This window comes from Natator depressus, chromosome 3 (genome assembly GCF_965152275.1).
Source record: "Natator depressus isolate rNatDep1 chromosome 3, rNatDep2.hap1, whole genome shotgun sequence".
Classification (NCBI taxonomy): Eukaryota; Metazoa; Chordata; order Testudines; family Cheloniidae; genus Natator; species Natator depressus.
In genome coordinates this window covers 102,021,790-102,045,629 of record NC_134236.1, presented here as the reverse complement: position 1 = coordinate 102,045,629, position 23,840 = coordinate 102,021,790, and the positions used below count along the sequence as shown (strand labels likewise).

The 23,840-nt window shown below is 44.2% G+C and overlaps 1 protein-coding gene across 1 annotated transcript in view; it reads left to right on the top strand.

Annotated features, from left to right (window-relative positions):
• Positions 1-12,415: 12,415 nt before the first annotated feature.
• LOC141984007 (MFS-type transporter SLC18B1-like) overlaps positions 12,416-23,840 on the top strand; it is a 39,455-nt gene continuing 28,030 nt past the window's right edge. Inside the window, exons 1-4 of the mRNA XM_074946955.1 lie at positions 12,416-12,518; positions 14,909-15,054; positions 16,450-16,545; positions 21,062-21,135. Of these exons, the coding sequence (XP_074803056.1) occupies positions 12,473-12,518; positions 14,909-15,054; positions 16,450-16,545; positions 21,062-21,135 (362 nt within the window). The 5' untranslated portion in view covers positions 12,416-12,472. The remainder of the gene's footprint in view (positions 12,519-14,908; positions 15,055-16,449; positions 16,546-21,061; positions 21,136-23,840) is intronic.

Below are 23,840 nucleotides of genomic sequence, written 5' to 3'. Positions count from 1 at the left end.
GTCAGTTCTCCCGTGGGCCCGCCAGCGGGAAGAAGATCAGTGATTCCCACAGCTCAGCTCCTCCCCACCTCCTTTCCCAGGGGGCTGTGTCTACCCTACAGCTTATGTCAGCATAATTTATGGCTCTGATGGGTGCAAATAAGGCTGTATTTACACTGCGCAGCTTACAGTGGCACAGCCGTGTCGCTAAAGCCTTGCCGTTGTAAGGGACGCAGCATAGCCACTTTGTCTCCAGGAGAGAGCTCTCCTAAGGACAAGATAAAACCACCCCCAAGGAGGGGCAGTAGCTTCATTGGCCGCAGAGCATCTCTCACTGATGAAGCACAGGCCGCACCGGCTCTTTTCGTCATTAAAACTTTTGTTGTCCAGAGAGTGTTTTTTCACACCCGTGAGTGACAAAAATTTTAACGATGAAAGTGCAGTGTAGACATAGCCTAAATGACCCCCCTGAGCGACATAGTTACACCAACATAACCGCTCATATGCACAGCATTATGTTGGCGGGAGAGCTTCTGAGGCATGTGGATTTTTCACACCCCTGAGAGACGTAGCTATACCAGTGTAAGTTTGTAGTGTAGATCAGCCCTCAGCTCTGTTGCTCCAGGCCTTGAAAATTTTACATCCGAAGCACCATAGTTAGGTTGACCTAACCCCCACTTTAGATGCAGCTAGGTTGATAGGAGCATTCATCTCTTGACTTAGCTATCGCCTCTCAAAGAAGTTGATTAATTACATCGATGGAGAACCCCTTCCTGTCACTGTAGAAAACATAGACGCTATTATGTCACTATGTGGCACAGGTACACCCTGGCTCTGCTGCTGCAGTGGCTGCAGCATAGACAAGTCCCTGAGTGTTTGTACAACTCTTAGAACAATGGGGCCCAGATCTTGGTTTGAACCTGCAGGCACTATTGTAATACAGGTATTAATAATAATTAAAAAGACATTGTCAGGCCAAAGTTTTTTTGTATAAGATAGCAAATAAATTGAGAGCCCAACAGCCTAAGACGAAATTCGACTATGATTATGATATGGTTATTGGGATGCAATTGTGGTTAGAGCAGGGGAGAGGGAGTTAGGCCATCTTGGTTCTGTTCCCAGTTGCTCCACCACAAACTCACTATGTGATCTGGTAAAAGTCACTTGTCATGTCTATGCTAGTAGTGCCTGCACTATGCCAGGTGTTTTTCACGCGTATAGGAAGACAGTTTCAGTCTTGAAGAATGCCTCAGTTTCACCAACTGTAAAATGAGAATAATACTTACAAATAAAGCAAGAACTACAGAACTATATTGAAACTTTGGGGTATATTTTCAATGGCACAAATGAGATCTGTTTTGTTTCAGTAACCAACTTTGACAATGACATATGGGTGTGAATTAATTCAGAAGTAAAACTAAGACTTTGGAGATTTAGTCACAGTTCTTAAATACACATTTGTATGTCAGAAACCAGATACATTTCAAAAACATGACAACTACCCTAGGACCTACTATAAGAATTTCAGATATTCCCACATTAAAGGAATTGTTAACAAGACGCATTTAAACCAGAAACATCCCACACCTTGTAAATGTTACGTTTCAGTATTCAGCATTTATATATATTCTTCTCCACTGTGTCTGAAAAGATTTCTGTAGCCTAAGAATGTGTTCAGAAAAGAGTCAAAGTAGAATACAAACACTGGAAAATTCTGAGAATGAAAAAGCACAGAAACAAATAAAAAAAAACTGATTTTGTGTGTGTGGCGGGAGTGGGGGGAGAAGGAGAACAAAAGTTGGTAGCCACAGCTTTGTAACTAAAGAAACCAAAACCAGAACCCTCCGTCCTTTTTCTGCAATGTATCCCTCTATCACCTTGCTGGTACCCACAGCATTGATAGAATTTTGCCCCACTTCTTTCCATCCAGGTTATCATGGGAGGCAACCACTAGTGGACCATGAGGCTTGTTACACCTCTGTACAGGGAACTATAGAATGACCTATGCAATATATATTCTATCCAGTAGGTGGAAGTATGCTCAGCTAAAAAGGGATGTATTAGATCAAACAAGGAAAATAATAGAAGAGCCAATGTATCATACATTTCTCCCCACCTTTGTCTAGCTACATTATAAACTCCTTGTTGCAGATTCTCTCTTCTTATGTGTATGTCCAGCACCTAGCACCCTGGAGCCCTGATCTTAGTTGGGGTCTCCAGGCACTAAACAACAATTGTAATAATAAATAATGTGGAGTTATATGTGTTAGTGCATGCTAGATGTGTACACATGAATACACATGTATCTGCATGTAGGTGTGGGAGTCAGTTTCTACAGATTTATTTTTATAGGTATCTGGACAGGTGTGCATTTCTGTGGTTGTGCTCTTGGGCTTCAGGAGTGGGCCTTTAATGGACTCATTGCAGCTGTGATAATGTGTGGTACTAATTCCACACATAAAATTATAATTACTTTCGTGAACAAAAAACATGGAGCTGGTTATAAAAAATGGGAAGAGGGGAGGGAAAGAATCATGAAAATATTTGTGAAATTTCATTTTTTTAAATTACCCTTTTTGACTAATTTGCTGGGAGCTCTAGTGTCCTGTAACAAATAAAACCTGGACTTAGCATAATACATCTGTCAAAACAATAAATATGCCTGTTTGGGCCTTTCCGTGAAAATAAGCTCATGAAAGAGGGTGTGGGAGAGCAAATGATGGAGGGAGGGGGGATGGAGTGAGCAGGGGGCGGGGCCTTGGGGAAGGGGAGGGGCAGTGGGCAAGGCAAGGGTGTTCAGTTTTCTGGAATTAGAAAGTTGACAACCCTAGTGACAGCACGTGTTTGTTTCTTGGCAGCAGGGAAAGATCCCAGGTGGTCATTCTTCAGCTCTACTCTTGCTGCCTGAAACTTCCAAAGCTGGGCTGGCTGTGGGGATAATTATCCCCGAATGTGCCTGGGGCAGCAGCCCCCTCTCCAGCCTGAGCAGCCCTGTATCTACGGGTGTCACAAGGGGCTTGCTCCTGCCTTTGTAACATGTCACCATGTGAAGGTGAATGGCGAAATCTGCAGCAAGCATCTTCTGACCTAAGCCCAGAGCTTCCTTCCCCACACCACTCCCTGAGCCTGTTTGTTTCAGGAATTAATTTGAAAAAAGTGCTGCTGAAACTCCCAGTCCTGCTATTGGCTCTGCCAGATACACCTCTTCATTCCTATTGGCCAAGCAAAGAATTGCCAGCCCAGGGAGGGGAGGGGAAAGAAGAGTGAACCACATTGCTGCTGACTGGTGAGGGGCTGCGGGGAGAGGAGTAAGCGACGAAAGCAGCGTGCGTCACTCTCGCTCCCAGCTAGTGAGGGGAGGAGGCAGAAGAGCAAGCAGCGTTGCTCCCAACTGGCGGTACAAAACTTGGGGTGGAGGGGCTGCAGCCCTCCCCTGGTATCCCTAAATGGTGCCCTTGTATGGCTGGCTCTTCTAATAGTCCTTGTGCCTGGCAGTTCAAACTCAGCAGACAGCTGATCCACCCTGCTGGTAGCCTTTCCCCCCCATCTCACAGATATTATGCAGGACACAACAGGTAGCTATAACCATTGGGATATTTTTTCTCTCTGAGATGCAGTCTAGCTAGTAAACATCACCAGAACCTTTTATTCTACTGAAAGCACATTAAACAATAATCCTGCACCTGCTCAGCCAATTTATCAGTGGACGGCGACCTTCGGACCGCCGCTTCCCGCAGCTCCCATTGGGTGGGAATGGCGAACTGCAGCCACTGGGAGCTGCGGGCCGCTGTGCTTGTGGATAGTTGATGTAAAGAAACTGTCTCGCGGCCCGCCAGTGGATTACCCTGATGGGCCGCGTGTGGCCCGTGAACCACAGGTTGCCCACCACTGCAATAGATGAATCTTTCATTGATGTCAAGGAAGCAAAGGGTAGGGTCCCCCCGAATCACTACTGTCATTTCAACAGCACAAATGGGAATGTAGCAACCAGGGAAGAATGTCCCTGCTTGCAGCTCTTGGAAAAGACCTGTGTTCTTAAAGATGTAAGCATCATGCAACCAGCTCTTGCATAACTACGGGAAAACTATCCCTTTGCACATTTGGATGCCAATGGAACCCTCTGTGGATTTTTTAACTCCGAACTGATCTCCCACCAACCGATAGCAATCCAGCATTGTAAGTTTCCCTAGTGTGATCACCACTCACTTTTCTACTGTCAATGTAGTTCTAATTCTGGTGATTCTGCACTGGAGGGCTAGGGCAAACTTGGCGCATCGGTCCAGGAACATGGCCTTTTGCATCTGAAAGTTCTGAAGCCATTGCTCGTCTTCACAAACTTGCATTCTGATGTGACCCCACCAGCCAGTGCTTGTTTCTTGGTCCCAGAAGCAGCAGTCCACCATGTAGAGCTGCTCTGTGAGAGTCAACAGCAACCTGCCATTTTTATTTGCTTTGTGCATCAGCACCCAGTCATTATCATCAAACATCTCCTCTTCTTCCTCCTCACACACATGGTTGTAGTCATACTTGAAATTCCACAAATACAGGAGATTCATGTGTATTGTATCAGCAGCAGTTATTAATATTGTCCGAAGTTCTGCAGAGCACATGCTTCTGCCAGAGAGATGGCAGAGATGGAAAAGCAGAGCATAGGACTGTGAGAGTTGTAATAACAGCACAAAAATTATGGAATGAAACAAGCATTATGTGTTGGAGAAAATGGCTTTATGGAAATTTGATCCCAAGTTCCCAGAAATCTATGAGCAAATCACAAGTATTCCCAAAGCATTGTAAAAATGTCCCACAAGGCATTGCACTGGATGGCGGCGCAGGACACACAGGGATAAATATCCATGTAAATATCCATGGTGCACCACATTTTCCATAGATGCTACCACTCTTGGTGAGTAATGGAGTGCCATCGCAAGCAGACAAGAGGCATACTCTCAGGCAATATGCAAACGTCATTGGTAGTACGTCAATGTAACTTACATCAATGAAACTTTGTATGGTAGATGTAACCTTAGTTTCCTATCTGTAAAATGAGGATAATAATGCTACTTCACAGGAGTGTTGAAATGACTAATTAAGGTTTATAAAGTGCTAACATTCAGCAAAATTCACCCAAAAAATCCCTATCAACTGGACAATCCATTGACTCCCACATTCCCAGCTTATTTTGACAAATGACTCTTAAAAACACTTTTTAAAATGTTGATAACTGTGCACAGACTTCAGCACAAGTGGAAGATTCGCATCTCTCTTTTTACATAAAATGTGTCAAAAAACTTTCCTAAAATCTTTGGGGCTGGCCCTGTTCAGAGAGGTGTGATCACAGCGGACAGCAGTCAGTTATGTCTCTTGAAGGAAGGGTCAAAAATATTTTACAGGCCTTTACAAATGTACAGTACCAGAGTGAGAATGCATATTCCCATGGTGTTTTGAGGGGAAATTATTCTTATTGTGTTTTCATGTAGTGAACAAAAAATTTAAAAATGAATGCAGACTTTCATCAATAGTATTGTTATGAGGTGGGTGAAACCTTGTTGTGGGTTAAGTTAAAAGCGCATTAAGATTGATAGATGTGAGTACTCCTTTCAGTTAACATAACTGAAAAGACAATCCCTCACCTAAGGCAGAAGGAATATGTGACCCTGTCCAAGAGCTTTTGCTGAGTATTGTTTGGGGTTACAGAGAGAGAGAGAGAGAGAGAGAAATTGGCAGAACACAGAGGACCAGGAGAGCTAAATGAACAGCCTTAAGGAGCTGCTGCAAGCATGGTGTATGGCCTTTGAAGAAACCTGGGGAGAGGTTTTGTGGTCAGGATGAAGAGTGTTCATCCTGACCACAAAAAGTCAGGAGAGGTCAGCTGAAAAGAGTGTTCTTGGTGCTGGGAGCAATGAAGTTTTTTCCTGCTGTTTGATTCCTTCTGTGTTCAGAGACACAGGACTCTGTAAATAAACAAAACCACTTCAAAGAACTACTTGAATATCAGCAATTTCTCCTACTCACTGGAAAAACCTGCTAATTTTTTGGCTAGCTGCTAAGGTCAAAAGAAGTGACAGCATTTATAAAGAGCCTGGGGTACCAAGGCATGAGTTTGTCATACAATGTAATTTGGATCCTGACCAGAGGGTGACTTGAAAAGTTGCTGGGGGCTTGATATAAGCAAGAAAGCACTTTTATGGTTCGTTTTTCCTCCATTTAGGCCTCAAAGTGAACCCATGTTTGTGGCTATTAATCTTGTCACATGTCAGTGTCAAGTGCCAATTCCAAAGTTACAATTTATAAATATTTGTAACCATTTTGATCATTTCCCTTTTTAAACATAAGAGTCCACACACTGGTTTAGTGAATCCATTTTTCTATAACAGTGCACACTTAACTACTTAAAAGCTGTACCTCAGCATACAAAGTTCATAGCTTTTTTTTAACCACGTGACTGTTCCAGCAGAATGTTACCTTTTAAAATTACTGCTAAGCATCCATAATGGGAGCTAATGGCTGAATCTTGTGAGCTGCCTACAAACCCTGTGTGGTGGTGCTCATAGTAGTTACTAGGAATTTCTCTGACCTATGCTGGTTTTACATGAGTGTAACTCCATGGGCTTCTGTGGAGTGAATCCTGCTTTATGTCAGAATAAGTGAGAAGAGAATCAGGTCCTAAAAGTAGAGGATGGATACAAAGAAGCTGGTGTTTGAGAGAGATCACTAGACCGAGGTAGGCAAGGAATGGGGAGAGGGATGAATTGTAATCGTGGGGGCCTTTTGATGTAAGGAAGCTAGAGCTATAAAGGGGGCAGTGATGGTATACGGAAAGTATTCATCATCTCTCTGAACAGATTGTTTTGATTGTTTCTCTCTGCCTTCAAAAATGGAGGCTTGGTTTACCGTTTCTTCCTTTCACAGCTCTAATCCCTCTCTGCAGCTTTCCCTGATTTCCTTATATTTGTGCCACATATGCCAACATTCTGCCCTTGTCCTTTTGCTCAACTGAGAATCACCAACAATGTTTCTTCCCCTGTCATCATCTTGAGGTTGTTCAAGGGGCAGTTTCTACTCTACCACAGAGATTTTGTTTTGTTTTTCTGGAGGCGGATATGCACAGATCAAATCTGTTCTGAGGAACCTTCTAACCTCACAGCTTCAGGCTCCTGCAGCAGCTCTGTAGGAGGAATGAAAGAAGAGAAACAATATCACTGCTCAGTCACTGTGTGCATTCTATAGACCATCAAAATACATAGCTGCAAAGAAGGATGTATAACTTTATTATTCTTGGTGACTGGGAAAGGATTTTAAAGTTTCTTAATCTCACTATAAAAAAATCATTCTATTCTATTCTGCCATATGGAGTGTGGTGTCCTAAAGTTAGATAACTGGGAACGTTTGTCCTTACATTGCCCTATTGTGATTAATCTTAATATAATTGGTGCCCAGATAGTTTTGGTGATTGTGTATTAAAAATACCTGCTAGGCACATAAGACAGAGCTGGGTAGCCAAAGCATAGTATATCAGTCTGGAAAAATCCTAGGGCCTGGTTTCAGAGGTGCTGAGCATCCTGAGCACGCATTGATTGTAACTGGACTAGTGAGTGCTCAGCACCTCTGGAAATGAGGCCTAAAAGCCTGAAGCAGAAATGTTACTTGGGCAAGTAATGGTGGCAAAGTTTCTGCGCACCAGACAAGGACACCAGGAAGTCTGCAGGGTGAGCTGAGTGACTTCAGATGTAGCACCATAGAGCTGCCAGTTAGAAGGCAGAATGCCTAGAAAGCTATGGCCTGGTCCACACTAACATTTTGCTGTTATAGCTATGTTGATTAGGAATGTGAAAAAAATTCCCCCAAAAAACATAGCTATTCTGTGGCAAAAGCCCTAGTGTGGATGCAGTTATACAAACAAAAAAGTCCTTTTGCCTATGTAGTTTATTTTGTTTGGGGAACTAGTAGCCCAAAGACTCCAGGATCTGGAGACCAAGACCATGGGGGAAACTAATGAACAATTGTCTTCAAGCAATATTCACATGTCCTCCCAGCTCAGATACAGGCGTGGATCTGTTATTCTGGCCACTGCCTGTAGCAGCTGCCTTGGAAATGACTGAAATGTTCCTGGAGGCGAAGGTGCCCAGGGCTGGAAAACCCAGCCCCACAATGGGCTAGCCTGGCCTGGAATGGGGACAAAAGATGACACCATTGAGACCCAGAAACATTTGCAGGAGAGCTTGGCCCAGAACTACTCAACTTTGGAACCAGGGTCCACCCATGGCCACAGCCCCAACTGAAAAGACTGACTTTTTCAAAGCTTCAGGCACCCAGGTGCTGTGGCCACCCACTGGGGAGAGTCCAATGATTTATCATTGCTGTAGGGAATAGGGTCACATCAAGTGTGAATGCCCACTGAGGGAATGTGATGGTCTGAGGTGCAGTTTCAGTCTGTCTGGGGAGGCAATCAACCAACATGTAAGCCCCCCTCATTCCCTAAGCAGTCCAAGTAAAAATTGGACCAAACTGTCATGGAAGGTCTGCTAGACTTGGGCTGCAGGCACACCTTGCTTCAAAGCGACTTGGTTTTGCCCAAGGCCTTAAATCCAGGACAACCTCTTTGATTCTTGTGCATCCATGGTGATGTCTGGTTGTCTGCCTCTAATCTTACAGGCAGTGAACCAGGTGGGCTGACTGGGTGGGAGTCTTGGATTGCTTACTCTGGTTGCTGCTACTGGGGCAGGACGGGAAATATCTTCCAGTGTTCATGGAAGGAGAATCCATTCTCTCAATGTCTGAGTTCTTGGAGGGGCAAGAAGGAGCCTACTCAGAAGATGCCTGGATCTATTCCCCACCACCTATTCAGACTTTTTGAGACTTGCATTGTCAGAATATTTGTGACAGACTGAACACCCAGTGTTTCCCCAATTTGAATGGAGAAATTAGACATTGTACCAGCTACAGAGGTACCTCTAACCTGATGCCTAAACCCCTTATATGGGAGCTCCTACAGCTGGCCCACACTATACCAACCATGGGGCACCTGGGAAAGGATAAAACCCAGGAAAGGCTGTTGGCCTGGTCAGGGCTATACAAGTAGGTAATGGACTCCTGCCTTTCATGTTCTGGCTGCCAGAGGACAGTGCCAAAAGGCAAGGGGCTAGCACCTTTAATTTCCCTATATCTCATTGCTTGTGGGACCCCATCTTCTGCACTCGCAGTGCTAGAGTGGGGAATCAGCCTTGACAGGGGCCTTTAGTTCACCATTTCAAACCCTAAATCAGCTTTAACTGGAGGCTGCACCACTTTAACGTAACATGGAACCCAGATCAGAAGATCTGCTTCATGGATATTTTAATTGTGGAAGAAAGTAGTTACAGGTTTAATCAAGGTTGGGGTAACAAAACAGTTACTCCCAATCCCTAGTCCCCCCTCCTCATTCCAAACTGCTCCCAGAAAAATCCACTAGAATATAAGAGTAAAAGCTGAAGCAGAATTCTCTGCTGCCTGGCAAACATATCACAGCTTTCAGCTGTGCAATCCTAACTATTTTAACCAGAGTCCCAACAACAACATTGCTAGTTGGACATTTGTCCCCGTCCCCTGTATACAGCAGTCAAATCACCTATATCTGTTGAGGCATCCTAAAATAATTCTTCCATTATGAGGAATCTGCCCAGAAGATCAGTCCTGCCAGCTGTGACTGTTGCTAGGATTTCTTCCTAGGTGGTCCCTAAGAGGACCCATTGCTGGAAACAGATACCTCAGATCCTTCCTTATTGTCACCATTCCTCAGTTGCTAACTCCCAACAGGCTTTCATGTTCTCTCTTCAGCCCTGATTTTTCCCTTGGTGTTGCTGGGATCCCCATGGTTAAGCAAAACAAAAAAACACCACTTCAGATTCTAAAAAAATGCCTCGTTTGGACCACTTTTCCTTCTCGTCCACTCATATCCTTAATAATCCCGAGTGGAGTAAAGCAAATGGAGCTCCTGCAACAGAGGAGATCCCAATACTACCCCCATCTCCACTCACAGGGGAAGGGGAAGCCACATGTGTGGTTGCTAAACTGCCCTTTACCTCTACATTTCTGATACAGCCTGACTGTGTTAAAGTTCCACTGTATCCCTGCTCCTCCTCTAAACCCCATGCAGAACTGAAAATGGAGGGCATGCCCTGCAAACCATCTGCAAGAGTAAGGAGACCTAATCCACCCCTCCATAGCCAAAGCTCCTTCTGGCAGCTGCTCCCCAACAGCAGGGAGATTCAAAGCAAGCTCTCTTTCCATTTGAACATGTACTCCTATTGCTGGTCTCTTCATCCTCCCTCTCCGTGCCGATCCCAAGTCAGCTTCCCCAGCTACACCTACATGTACCTTTGGCCTGGGGACACAACCCTGCCCACCAAGCACCACAGGAATAAGGTTTATAACATCAGCTGATAGCACCACATAGATCCACTGATCTGTTCACAGTGACTTCTGCAGCAGTCTCCACACACACAGACTCTTATGCCATCCCATCCAGAGCAGTTGTGGGTAGGACAAAGTCTCCTTTCAGCCCCATTATCTGAGACTGCTGCCAGCTTGGAAGGAAGAGGATGTAAGAACTCTCAATCTCTCTCTCTGTAGCTCAGAGAGACTGAGAACAGCGAGACTTTTGTTTTAGATTTTTAAGATTTGGGAGTTCTGAACCTTAGTCCTGAGGTAAGGGCCTTTAAACTAATTTCCAACTGCTCCTTTCATGGAGCTTAATTAAAAGGGAGACATACTTATGTTAATTAGTGTGCTTGGTTTCTCATTGCCCTGATCTGAGCAAGCACACTTGTTGACACCCTGGTTGGATAATGTAGGGTGAGGTGTATCTGCAGTACCACTTCTGGCCATGAGGGTGGGCATAGATGGCCCACCCCATACATGAAAAGTGTCTATCACAATGTGCAATGAATGTCAATAACATAAAAAAGTACACAAAAACTCAAATGAACAAGTAAGAGGAAAAAATAAGACTTTCTTGAAGCTTTGTGAAATTTAAAGTTTTCAATTTGCATCCTATAGAAGTTTCCTTTTGAGTTGAAAGAGAACCAACCTAGGCTGAAACCACTAAATTTCAGCAGGTCAGAAATACACATTAGATAACTCGGTGAGTTTTTTTATTGAAAACCTAAAACAGGTAACATCCAGCATCCAGCCGTACCCACCTACCATGCCCAGATTCCTGTCTTCTTTGGATGTCTTCCAAAATTGTTCCTCACCTCCATTGTTCCTGCACAGGGGGACAGCTGGCCTGCTGCCCTATTTGTGTCTTCACGGGAGCAGAATAAGTTAGATCTGCTTCAAAAAATATGACCTGGAAATCTTTGGGAGAATGGAAGAAAAATCCAAAGCTTCTGCCTGAACCTTAGCTCAGAAAACTATGAATTGTTCCTGTTCATCTCCAGGGGATGTTGACCCTAATGATGATGATGTAAATCTCAATGTCAACTATTTCACTGCTGATCAAAGCATAAGCAAATAAAAATTGACACATTCTACTGGAAATGGCATCTCTTTTTGGCATCATGAATGGCTGAAGCTTGAGTTATAGACAGCTCCTGTAGGTGTACCATCCTAATGAGATCCAATGACTGGAACAGGAAGCAAGACAGGGTGCAACTTTTTAACAGTGAGGGTAATTAATCATTGGAACAATTTATCTAGGGATGTGGTGAATTCTCCATCACTCAGAGTCTTTGTATGAAAACTGGATATCTTTCTAAAACATAGCTCCAACAGAAGTTATGGTCTTGATGTAGCAATTACTGGATAAGGTTCTGGGGCCTGTATTATGCAGGAAGGCAGACTAGATGATCATTATAGTCTTTGTCCTAAATGTTAGGTAATGCTCACTCTTACTTTGCTCCATGCTGCACATACGTGCACACACACACACACACACACACACACCTGTGTGGCTCCCACAGGTTTGTCTTGCGCTTGGAACACTGAATGACAGAATAACCAAAAAGAAAAGGAGTGGACTGTAAGGTGCCACAAGTCCTCCTTTTCTTTTTGCGGCTACAGGCTAACGCGGCTGCTACTCTGAAACCTGTCAGAATAACCCACAGAACATTTCCATGGATGTGATTCCAGTGATCAGGTGTAATGTCCCTGTTTTGCTGTGACGGTAAATTCGCAGCTGTTCTTTGTCACCATTCACAAATTCTCAGGGTAGAAAAAGGACCAATATGTACTAAAGCCGCTGACTGGCGGATTAAGCAAATATGGTGAAGCAGCCTGTGTCTTGTCAGTGAAAAACAGGGAGGGAACGGCCGTGTCAGCTGCTCCCCCGTGCGGCTAATGAGCGGGTTTAGGGTGGGCGAAGCATGCTCACTAACAACATCTGAAGCTACTGTCCTAAATCTGTTCTTCGCTGCGGTCAGGATCTCTTCCCTGTGCAAAACCGGGGTAGACTCTCAGAGGGACGTTGGTACTCTGGTGAAGCTACATTGGGCTGCGATATCCATGACCCCTCGCTATGGGCAGCTGGGAAGCAGAGACGCAGGAGACTTTGCAAACCCCAGGTGAGTGTAGGAGAATTTGTTTCTTTCAGATCCTGCTCTCTTTAACCTTTTGGGTTGTGGGTCCCCCCGCAGAAACTGGGTGACTACCCAAGCGTTGTCTGAACGCTTCTGAAACCCGGCTGACTTCTTTTGTTGAGGTTAGTGGGTTTGCGTTTCCTTAAGGTGGGACCTGATTTTTTCTGAGTAACTGCAACTTTGAGGGCAGCGGACGCGTTTTGTCTGCACTCCCAGCCCTTTAGCTGTTTTTGTAACTAAACTGTGCACATCAGAAGAACTCAGAACTACGAAGATCACTGTCTGGCGCATACTGCCGTGCATGTTTCCATCTCCCACTGTTGAAATTGACCCATTTCATCTTCTGTTCTTGGGTAATATGTTCAATTGGCTTTTTGTCTTTGTGTGAAGGGTAGCTGAAGCTCCGCAGGAGCTTTTTGTCTGTTTATAAAGGCTATGAAGGGACGAACTCGAAAGGTTCTTGCTGGCTATTTAAAAACTCTCTGACCCTAGACAGATACCGAAGAGCCTTACTAGTGGGGCCTGAAGCCAAACCTGTTAAATAACTGTCTTAAAATACCTTGGAAAAAGAGCAAAAGGGTATCTTTGATTTTCTGGGAACTCTCTTCTGGCCTCAACCTCACTCTGGAGTGCAGAATATCAGGAACGCTTAAAATATACGCATGGCGGAGTGGAGAGAAAGAAAGTAGTAAATTTAAATACTATCTATTGCAAACCTTCTTTGATGGATACAAAGAGCTGGCAAAGAACAGGAGTACTTGTGGCACCTTAGAGACTAACAACTTTGTTGGAGCATAAGCTTTCATGGGCTACAGCCCACTTCATCACATGTATTGAATGGAACATATAGTAAGAAGATATACATGTACAAAGAACATGAAAAGGTGGAAGTACCCATACCAACTATAAGAGGAAAGGAGGACTTGTGGCACCTTAGAGACTAACCAATTTATTTGAGCATAAGCTTTCGTGAGCTTATGCTCAAAGCTCACGAAAGCTTATGCTCAAATAAATTGGTTAGTCTCTAAGGTGCCACAAGTACTCCTTTTCTTTTTGCGAATACAGACTAACTCGGCTGTTCTGAAAACTGTAAGAGGCTAATTAATTAAGAGGAGCTATTATCAGCAGGGGAAAAAAACTTTTGAAGTGATAATCAAGATGGCCCATTTGTGAGGATTTCCCCATGTTAAGTATCCTCACACCTTCATGTCAACTGTCTGAAATAGGCCATCTTGATTATCACTTCAAAAGTTTTTTTTCCCCTGCTGATAGTAGCTCCTCTTAATTAATTAGCCTCTTACAGTTGGTATGGCTACTTCCACCTTTTCATGTTCTCTGTATGTATAAATATCTTCCATTCTAGGCATCTGATGAAGTGGGCTGTAGCCCACAAAAGCTTATGCTCAAATAAATGTTAGTCTCTAAGGTGCCACAAGTACTCCTGTTCTTTTTGTATCTTAAATGTTTCTTACATCTTTATTTGTAAGCTGATTGTTTTACAGCCCAGAGACCCAGAAACAAAGTATGTGAGGGATGAGGTCCAGACCTTTTTATAGCACATTAATACTGTGCAGACAAACTACTGCAACTTTATATGTTAGAAGTTGACAGTTCACTTAAAGGTGCCCTGGGGTCTGATCAGGCAGCCACTACTCAGATGGGAAGTTCTCGCTCCCACAAGTAATCCACTTAACTTCAGTGGAGCTATGTGTGAGTCAGAGTGGCAAGATTTTATATATATATATAATAATTGAGCAGCTTGCAGCATCAATGCAGAAAGAGACTGGGAGACTCTCAGAGGTTAAAGGGACCCTGGGTGCAAGAGGCTATACAGGTCAGCTTGCAGAGTTGTGGGAAGCGTTTCACTTAAGCTATGTCTACACTGCGCTTTTCTCATTAAAACTATTGTCCCTCAGGTAGGGTGACCACATGTCCCGATTTTTATAGGGACAGTCCCGATTTTTTGGGTCTTTTTCTTATATTGGCTTCTATTACTCCTCCCCCACCCCGCACACACACCCCCTGTCCTGATTTTTCACATTTGCTGTCTGGTCACCCTACTCTCAGGGGTGTGGGAAAAAAAAACCTCGTTGTGGGGTGGTTTTATTTTGTCAAGAAGAGTGGCTACACTGCTTACCTTACAGCAGCACCAAGGCTTGTAAGCTGTGCAGTGTAGACACTGCCTTGTAAAACGGTGCAGTAATATATTCAGAAAATGGTGGGTTTTAGGGCTCTTAATGGCAGAACATCAATTACCTTTTCCTGACCCATGCGTTTAGGTTACTAATTCCAAATTCCTGGAGGGCACATCTCTTGTAAACAGACAGCTTGAAATTGTGTCCCAGTTTATCAGAGCCTAATACAAATATTTGTAGTTCTAGAAAATGGCAGACCAGAAGTTCCCAGTGAAGAGTCAAGCAGGTTTACCAGAGATCAGCTCTTCACAATGGCAGCAGCAGCTTGTTTGAACTTCAGTTCGATGATTTGCTATTCAATCCTGGGGCCCTTTTTTCCAAGAGAGGTAAATCAATATTCGGCTCTGCAAACTATTATTCAAATTACTTGCATATTTTGTAGATCTTTTTAAGTTACTTCTACTTTAAATAATTAGATCATTTATATTGCAGCATCGCCACTAGAGGCTACATGTGAGCCCAAGCCCCTATTGTGCCAGGCACTGTAAGAGACAGTTCCTGTCCCAAAGCACTTGCAGCCTATTTTAACTGAGGCAGCTAAATCGTAGAGAGAGGTGAAGTGATTTGCCCTGCCTCACATAGCAGGTCAGTAGGAAAACCAGGAATAAAACCCAGGTCTTCTGACTCCCATTCCAATGCCTTATCCTCTGGATATCACTCTTCCCTCCCCTCCCCCATCCACTTATGACTTCCCCCTCAGTCTTTCCCAGGCTAAAGTTTGCCTGGCTGGCAGATAGGAAAACCACCTTTATTGTCATATTAAACTGAGCAAACTTAATGTACAAGCTGAGAAAAATAAATAAATGCATGTAGAGCCCCATGACACATCAGAGTAAGCAATTGCTCAGAGAAAGAGAGAGAGGCAGGCCCTGGGGCAATGCCTACAAGAGAGGGCTAAGGGTTTTCTCCTGGAACATTTCAGAGTTCCACTCACCTGCCTGATGGAGTGATCTTCAAAGCTTGCCCCCAGAGGCTGCATAGCCACCAGGATCTGAGAGGCCAGTGCTCTCTGCGCAGAGGCCTTGTACCTCTGTTCCAGTGCTGGAGTCACTCTGGTTCTTCCCCCCTGGCAGTGTAGCTCTAGTGGAAAGGAAAAGTACAGTTACAGAACATATTACCTCTTCCTAGGTAATTTCTATAAGGCCAGTGGGGAGATGTCGTCATCTTTCCCCCTGCCCACTCCACACCCGTCCTCTGCATGGATCCAAAATTTGCAGGGTGTCCTCTGTGGCATCCTGGGATGTGGGGGTACAGGAACCAGGCTGTGGAGACAGCAGATTCCTTCATTTGCCACTTCCTTGCAGGGAGGATGAGGTCTGTGCACACCAGGTTCCACCTGCGTATGGACTTAGGGAATGCGTTCTGTCCCTGAGTAAGGTCCAATTAGCTGACCTGTAGTGCAACACAGCAACTTTAGAATTTCCTTCCTTCACACCTGCTTCCATGTGGAATAGATGCTGCTTCTGCTCCTGACTACAGAAATACTGAATTGTGGTGCAATTTTAAATTGTTGTTGAGTTACTGCTGAATCTCCCATTCTTTAAAAGAGAAAATGCTTTATGACCATACTGGCAGGTACAATGTAAGAAGGATGAAGATGGAAGACTTGATTAAAAGTATTTTACTTAATGCTAACATTTTTCTTTGTGTACTGAGGTTTGTGTTTTTTTTTTTTTTGGTCCATCTTCTAAGTCTGGCTGTCATGGTGTTTCCTTTTACAGGCAGAGAAAAAGGGTGCCAGTGACACAGTTGTTGGACTGATTTTTGGATGCTTTGCTTTATCTAATTTCTTGACTTCTTTAATAGTAGGCAATTATGTAAGTATTTTTACAGTTTTCAGTACTGACTTACTTATGGAATAGGACCTAACAACCTTACTGAGAATCTGGTCCAGATAAACCAATTTGTGACTGCTGACATATATGTTTGCTCTTTTAAGCAAGTGAAAAGATATGTAAACATAATAATGGCCATACTGGGTCAGCCCAAAGGTCCATCTAGCTCACTATCCTGTCTTTCAACAGTGGTCAATGCCAGGTGCTTCAGAGGAAATGAACAGAACAGGTAATCATCAAGTGATCCATCCGCTGTCGCCCATTCCCGGGTGTTTAGTGGTCAGGAAAAACTAATTATGGGCACTCTGAGACTCACTCCATACTCTAGTAAACATATTTATGTTGTCTTCCTATTTTCCAATTGCTTTTACAGACATCTGCTCTCTTCCTTTCAATGAAGAGTCTGGACACCTGTAAATTCAGCTAGAAATTAGAAAGACATCCAGCAGCATGAGACTAAGTTACTCTGCTGACCATCAGCAAGCACTCTACAGTAGAGAAACTGCTGTTTTTTCTTTTTTTTTTTTTAAAGAAGGCAGCTTTCTCTCTGACTGCATATTCAGCCAGCTGGGTTAGAAGCAATAGTTTGTGTGCTGTTTTTTACACCACTGGGTTCTCAGACAGACCTCCCAGGAGAAGAGGTCAAAACTAGGACTGTCAAGTGATTAAAAAAATAAATCATGATTAATAGCACAATTAATTGCACTGTTCAACAATAGAATACCTTTTTATTTAAATATTTTTAGATTTTTCTACATTTTCAAATTGATTTCAATTACAACACAGAATACTAAGTGTACAGTGCTCACTTTATATTTATTTCTGATTACAAGTATTTGCACCATAAGATAGAAATAGTATTTTTCAATTCACCTAATACAAGTACTGTAGTGCAAACTCTTTATCATGAAAGTTGAACTTACAAAGGTAGAATTATGTACAAAAAAATGCACACACAAACAAAACAATGTAAAATTTTAGAGCTTGCAAGTCCACTCAGTCCTGCTTCTTGTTCAGCCAATCACTCAGACAAACAAGTTTGTTTACATTTGCAGGAGATAACGCTTCCCGCTTCTTGTTTACAGTGTCACCTGAAAGTGAGAACAGGTGTTCTCACGGCGCTATTGTAGCCTGCATCGCAAGATATTTACGTGCCAGATTCAGTAAAGATTCATGTGTCCCTTTATGCTTCAACCACCATTCCAGAGGATATGCGTCCATGCTGATGATGGGTTCTGCTCGATAACAATCCAAAGCAGTGCGGACCAACACATGTTCATTTTTGTTATCTGAGTTAGATGGCATCAGCAGAAGGTTGATTTTCTTTTTTGGTGGTTCAGGTTCTGGAGTTTCTGCATTGGAATGTTGCTCTTCTAAGACTTCTGAAAGCATGCTCCACACCCCGTCCTGCTCAGATTTTGGAAGCCACTTCAGGTTCTTAAACCTTGGGTCGAGTTCTGTAGCTATCTTTAGAAATCTCACATTAGTACCTTTTGCATTTTGTGAAATCTGCAGTGAAAGTTTCCTTAAAAAGAACAACATGTGCCGGGTCATCATCAGAGACTGCTATAACATGAAATATATGTCAGAATGTGGGTAAAACAGAGCAGGGGGCATACAATCCTCTCTCAAGGAGTTCAGTCACAAATTTAATAAATGCTTTTTTTTTTCCCCCAAGCGTCATCAGCATGGAAGCATGTCCTTTGGAATGGTGGCCGAAGCATGAAGGGGCATATGAATGTTTAGCATATATAGCATGTAAATTCCTTGCAATACCCGGCTACAAGAGTTCCATGCAAATGCCTGTTCTCACTTGCTGGTGACATTGTAAATAAGAAGAGGGCAGCATTATTTCCTGAAAATGTATACAGGCTTGTTTGTCTGAGCAACTGGCTGAACAAGAATTAGGACTGAGTGGACTTTGTCTTTGAGTGCAGATATGTAACAAAAAAAAAAATCTACATTTGTAAGTTGCACTTTCAGGGTAAAGAGATTGCACTACAGTACTGGTATGAGGTGAATTAAAAAATACTATTTCTTTTGTTTATCATTTTTACAGTGCAAATATTTGTAATAAAATAATATACACTTAGATTTCAATTACAATACAGACTATAATACAAAAAAATTCCAAAACAGTTAATAAATTTCAATTGGTCTTCTATTGTTTAACAGTGCAATTTAAAAGTGTGATTAATCACCATTATTGTTTTAATCGCAATTCATTTGTGAGTTAACTGCCCTAGTCAAAATTGTGGCCAGAATATGCTGTAATCCAAAAAAAAAAAAAAAAGTGGACAGGAGAACTTTTTTTGAAGTATCTTCTTTTAATTTCAATTTTGCCTCTCTTCGTGACTAGTACTCAAAGATTTGAGAAACCCCTTGTTAGTCTTTCAAAATTGACACTCCTCCCACCCCCACCCCCTCACTGCAGTGATTACCCAGTCAGTGGGCACGGAGCTAAACCATGCAAGAAAACATTTTAAAGCTGGAAAATGTCTTCTAGGTTCTTACCTTAAATATGGCTATCAAATATAGTTCTTAAGTTTAGTGTATAGGCTGCTTTAAGGCCCTAACTACACTTTTTTTAGTGTTAAGAGTGTTTATCTTTTGCCCCTTCCTTTTTTTGGGAGGGGGGCGAGGGTGGACTGTGTGTGTGTGTGTGGGGGGGGGAATAGTACTTGAAAATCTTTTCAATGAAAGTGTCATTAGACCTCTAGTGTTTCCAATGGAAAGTCCCTTCAATCTACAAGAAAAAGAATAAAAGCCCTTACAACAGACCACAGGGGTGAAAGTAAGGCAGTATGGGTTGCTGTAAAAACGGCCACCGGTACTGGTCTGTACAGCTGACTTTGCCACGACAGCGCTTTAAAGGACCTACTTAAGTGCTGCCGCAACAGCACTTTAACGTCGTTGCCCCTTTTGCCCCTCCCCGGGCTGCCAACGGGGAGTGAAAGGAGCAGCTGCTCTGGGGCCGGCGAGTTAAAAGGGCCTGGGGCTCCGGCCGCCACCCCGGACCCTTTTAAATCACTGCTGGAGCCCCGGGTGGCGTGAGCCAGGCAGTGCAGATGGGCTGGCTGGGGGATGCTGACCCCCAGCCCCACCCCTTCTGCCTGAGGCCTCCACCCCTTCTGGGGGGGCTGGAGCAGATACCGTACCAGTAGGAGTTCAATTTTACTTTCACCCCTGACAGACCAGTAATGTAGAGGAGGAAAGAGAGGCATCTGGTTGTTTTCTCAGCACTGCTAATATATTTACATTACTGCATTCATTTTCTTCTACCCACCTCCTGACCAGCTCTAAGTTTACCTTCTTTCTCGCTCCTTTCCATCAGTCTACATCCGTCTCTCTCTTCTGCTACCTCCCCCCACATAAGTTAGACTCCTCCAGGTGCTTTCACACAAGGCTGAAAATATTCCTCTTGCTGAGCCACGAGGCTGCCCCACAGGTAGCTTTGGTTGGAGTTGTAGTCTTTATGTATCTTGACAATATTTAGGAGTGCATGTGACTTCTCCACTGCAAGGTAAGTGAGTGGGGGCTGTGGAGCAGCTGAGAGGCCTCTACTGGGGGTGCTGCTGTGTGAAATGCACAATTCATTACTAATGGAAGAGACAAGTGGGTAGCCTATATCAGTGATCAGACCTCTCAGGGTTTCACTGAAAGCAGGACAAACCACTGGCTTCAGTAAAACAGGCTGCAGTACAGGAACTGGTTCTCTAGACCCAAACAATCCAAAGAAACTGAAATATCTGCTCATGCTAAGGGAGGGTTAGAATGCAATTAGAAGCCCCACAGGGTTATATTGTTGAAGGTGACCTGGCCATAGACTGTGCCCTCAGCCATCCATTTCCTAGCTGGTAGAGACTGTAGTGAAAGCAGGCCATGCTGTCTTGCCTCTGGCATTTCTGAAAATGGGGAGAAGTGAGGTGCGTTCCCTATCTCAGAGGTGGTCACTAGTTTCTTTTAAAATTGGCTTCCATGACAGAATGGTCTTTTCCCTGAATAATTAGTCTTCCACAGATCCTGTGTTTACTGCCTTCTGGAGCTTATATGCCCTGCACTGCATACCCTGTTGTCTTGGATTAGCTCCTAGTCTGTTAGATGAGCAAAGGAGGAGCTGACTAAAATGGCCGTTTCCATCGCCTACCTTAATAGCACCATTACTGCCTACTATAGGCAATGCTGGATGTATGTGAGTCACTCCATCGAATTGATATAAGAATGCTGGGGCATTCTGCCACTGTATAGAGGCTACAGCAAATGGCTGCGAGAGTGTTAGCTCTACCAGTGACTTACTGTTGGAAAAAGTATGTTAAGTCACTTAACCTAAAAATACTCTAAATGGTTTGGTTACAAGTTAAATGTGGGGAGAGTCAGTGATTTTTTTCTAGAATGTACACACAGTGTTTTTTATTCATGACAAAACTCCCCAAATTTCCTTGATAAAAATGGACTGGAGATAATTAAAAATGTAATATTTATTCTTCACCAATTGCAGCTTGTACAAATTGGAGCCAAATTCATGTTTGTGGCTGGGATGTTTGTCTCAGGATGTGTTACAATTCTGTTTGGGTGAGTGTGTTTTCTTGCATCTTATTTGTAGTGTGAAATTTGCATTGTGTTGTTAATTCTACGAAAAACAGATGGTCTTGCTGTTAAAACTCAGGGATAGGAGTCAAAAGACCTCAGCTCCGTTTCTGACATTGGCCCAATGTCAGAAACTTCTTTCTTAGTTTTCCTCTTCTGTAAAGTGGGAATAATACTTACCTAACTCCTAGGGCTATAAGGCTTGTTTAGGACTGAGACCCTTGGCTGGAAGGTGCCATAAATGCAATTTGCTGTTTAGTTATTGGAAAAACCTCAAGTATGGTAATAAGTGCATACAAAATCTAGCTTACAAAAGGGGATTTTTCAATTGTTTTAAATCCATTTGGAAATTGGAAACTTTGCCTGGTCATTGTAGGGGCTAAGGCACCAACTTGTGCAATGTGTAGGCTTTATTTTTAAAAAGTGTCTATTCCCCATTGGGCAGCTGTGAAACTGTGAAATCCAGTTCAGCTTTGTGGGGATGTTGCTTGTCAAAACTATGAGGAGTAATGGAGGAAGGCACTGGAGTTCTTCACAGGGAAGAAGGTTGCTGTGCTGGCTCTCTGCCCCCAAAGCGGGGCAGGGGAGTTGGAGGGCTAGAGACTGTTTCCCTCCCCTTCCCAGCAGCAGGTAGAACTCTCCTTTTCCTGTTCAGGCACTAGGGGTCAGGGCCGGCTCTACAGGTGTGTTTTTTTTTTTTTTTTGCCACCCCAAGCAAAAAATTTGCTGCTCCAAGCTCAGGTGGGGCTGGGCCTTGCAGGCGGCACTGGAAGAGGAGGGAGTGACGTCACCTTCTCCCAGTGCCTGCAGGGGCTTCCCCCCACTCCCCCACCCGGCCGCGCAGAGAAGCCCCGATATAAGGGGAGGCGCAAGGCAGCGCAGCAGCCAGTGTGCAGATGAGGTGGCGCAGCACCGGCTCCCCGGCAGGACTCGCTCTCTCCTACCCAGGTAGCGGCAGGGCCCTGGCAGCTCAGCATCCCAGGGCTGGGGCTTCCCCTTCCCGCTGCGGCCAGGAGTGCGGTGCCCTCGCCCCGTCTAAATGACGCAGCTCCGAGAGCGCAACTGCCCCCCAAAAATGGATGGCTGGAACGCCGCCCCTGGAAATGTGCCGCCCCAAGCACGTGCTTGCTTTGCCGGTGCCTAGAGCCGGTCCTGCTAGGGGTATGTCTACAGTGCATTGTCATCCTGGGTCTGTGGAATCTGAGTCTGCAGACTCGGTATCTTTGTTTTGCATCCACACTGCATAGTGAACCTGGGTTTATCATTTCTGGACCTGGGTCTCGCAATCATGCTGACGCATCCATACTGTGCTATGCTGACCCCAGTCAAACCTTATTCTTGGGGCATATTCCAGGCTTCCTAGTGTAGCCTCTCGCTGTAGCCATTCTAGGCCTTGCTCCACTGTGTATTGTGGAGAAACTTGACTGTCCATCCTACAGCACTTGACTGGAAGTTGTCTCAGCCTGCCAATGCATCCAGCTGAGTCATCTTTGGGTCTACACCCTCCCAAGAAGCAGAGCCATAACCATGGGTGAAGCACTGTTGGAAGAACTTGTCTAGCTTGCACTTTCTCTCCCATTTCAGGAAACGGTAGAGTGTCCATGAGACGCTGGTGGTTATTTTAATAGTGATTTTTGGTCCTACTGGAGGCACTTCTCAGCAGGGAATACAGATGTAGCAGACTCCAGATGGTGGGTGCTGTTCATGATTCTTGCTATAACTGCAGATTTTCCCCATGTGTTGACTGGTGCTTCTGGAGCAGGGCCATGAGAATGACTAGTGGGATCAGATCATGTGGACCTGGGATGCCCAGCAGCGGCTCCAGAACTTTCACATGAAGAAGCAGATGTTTCTGGAGCTTTGTCATCAGCTTGCCCTGATACTTCAGCATCAGGACACATGTGAGGGAGGCCAGGCTGGTCAAGAGCAAGGTTGCTATAGCCATCTGAAAGAAGGCTGCCCCTGACTGCTACAGATCCATGGCTAACCAGTTTGGTGTTGGCAAGTCAATGGTAGGAGCTGTACTGGTGGATGTTTGCATGGTAACTGGAACTGAGATTTACCTAAAGGTTAATGGGCATAAACGAAGTCCCTGAAATAATTTTGAGAGACTGGGCTTTCCAAACTGCACTGGGGCATGGATGGGACTCCTGTGTCCTTAATTCGCTCTCCTCAAGGAGCATGAGTGCATAAACTACAAGTGATACAACTCAATCATTACGGAGGCCCTGGTTGACCACGGAGGCTAATTCATGGATGCTAATGTGGGCTGTTCCAGCAAAGTACATGGTGCCAAGGTTTTCTGCAGAACAGGACTTTACCTTCATGGACAGGCTGGGACACTATTCCCACCAAATGAGATGGTCAAAAATAGAGTAACTGTCCTCACTGTTGTTCTAGGGAATTCCACATACCCCTTATGGCTTATGAAACAGTACCCTGATCTCGGAAGGCCTGGCAAAAAAGGTTAATTACACCTTCAGTAGCCGTAGAATGGTGGTTCAGTGTGCCTTTGACAGATTGAAATCCTACTGGGGCTGTTTTGTTACCAGATTTGCCCATTACTGTGGGATATGCTCATTTATTAGGGTTACTCTTCTGGGGGTGTGGGGGGCGGGGGTTCTGTAATTCTATTGTACTGCTTGTGTCACTTGTTTTCATATGGCGCTCTATTCCTCCCTTCTGCAAGT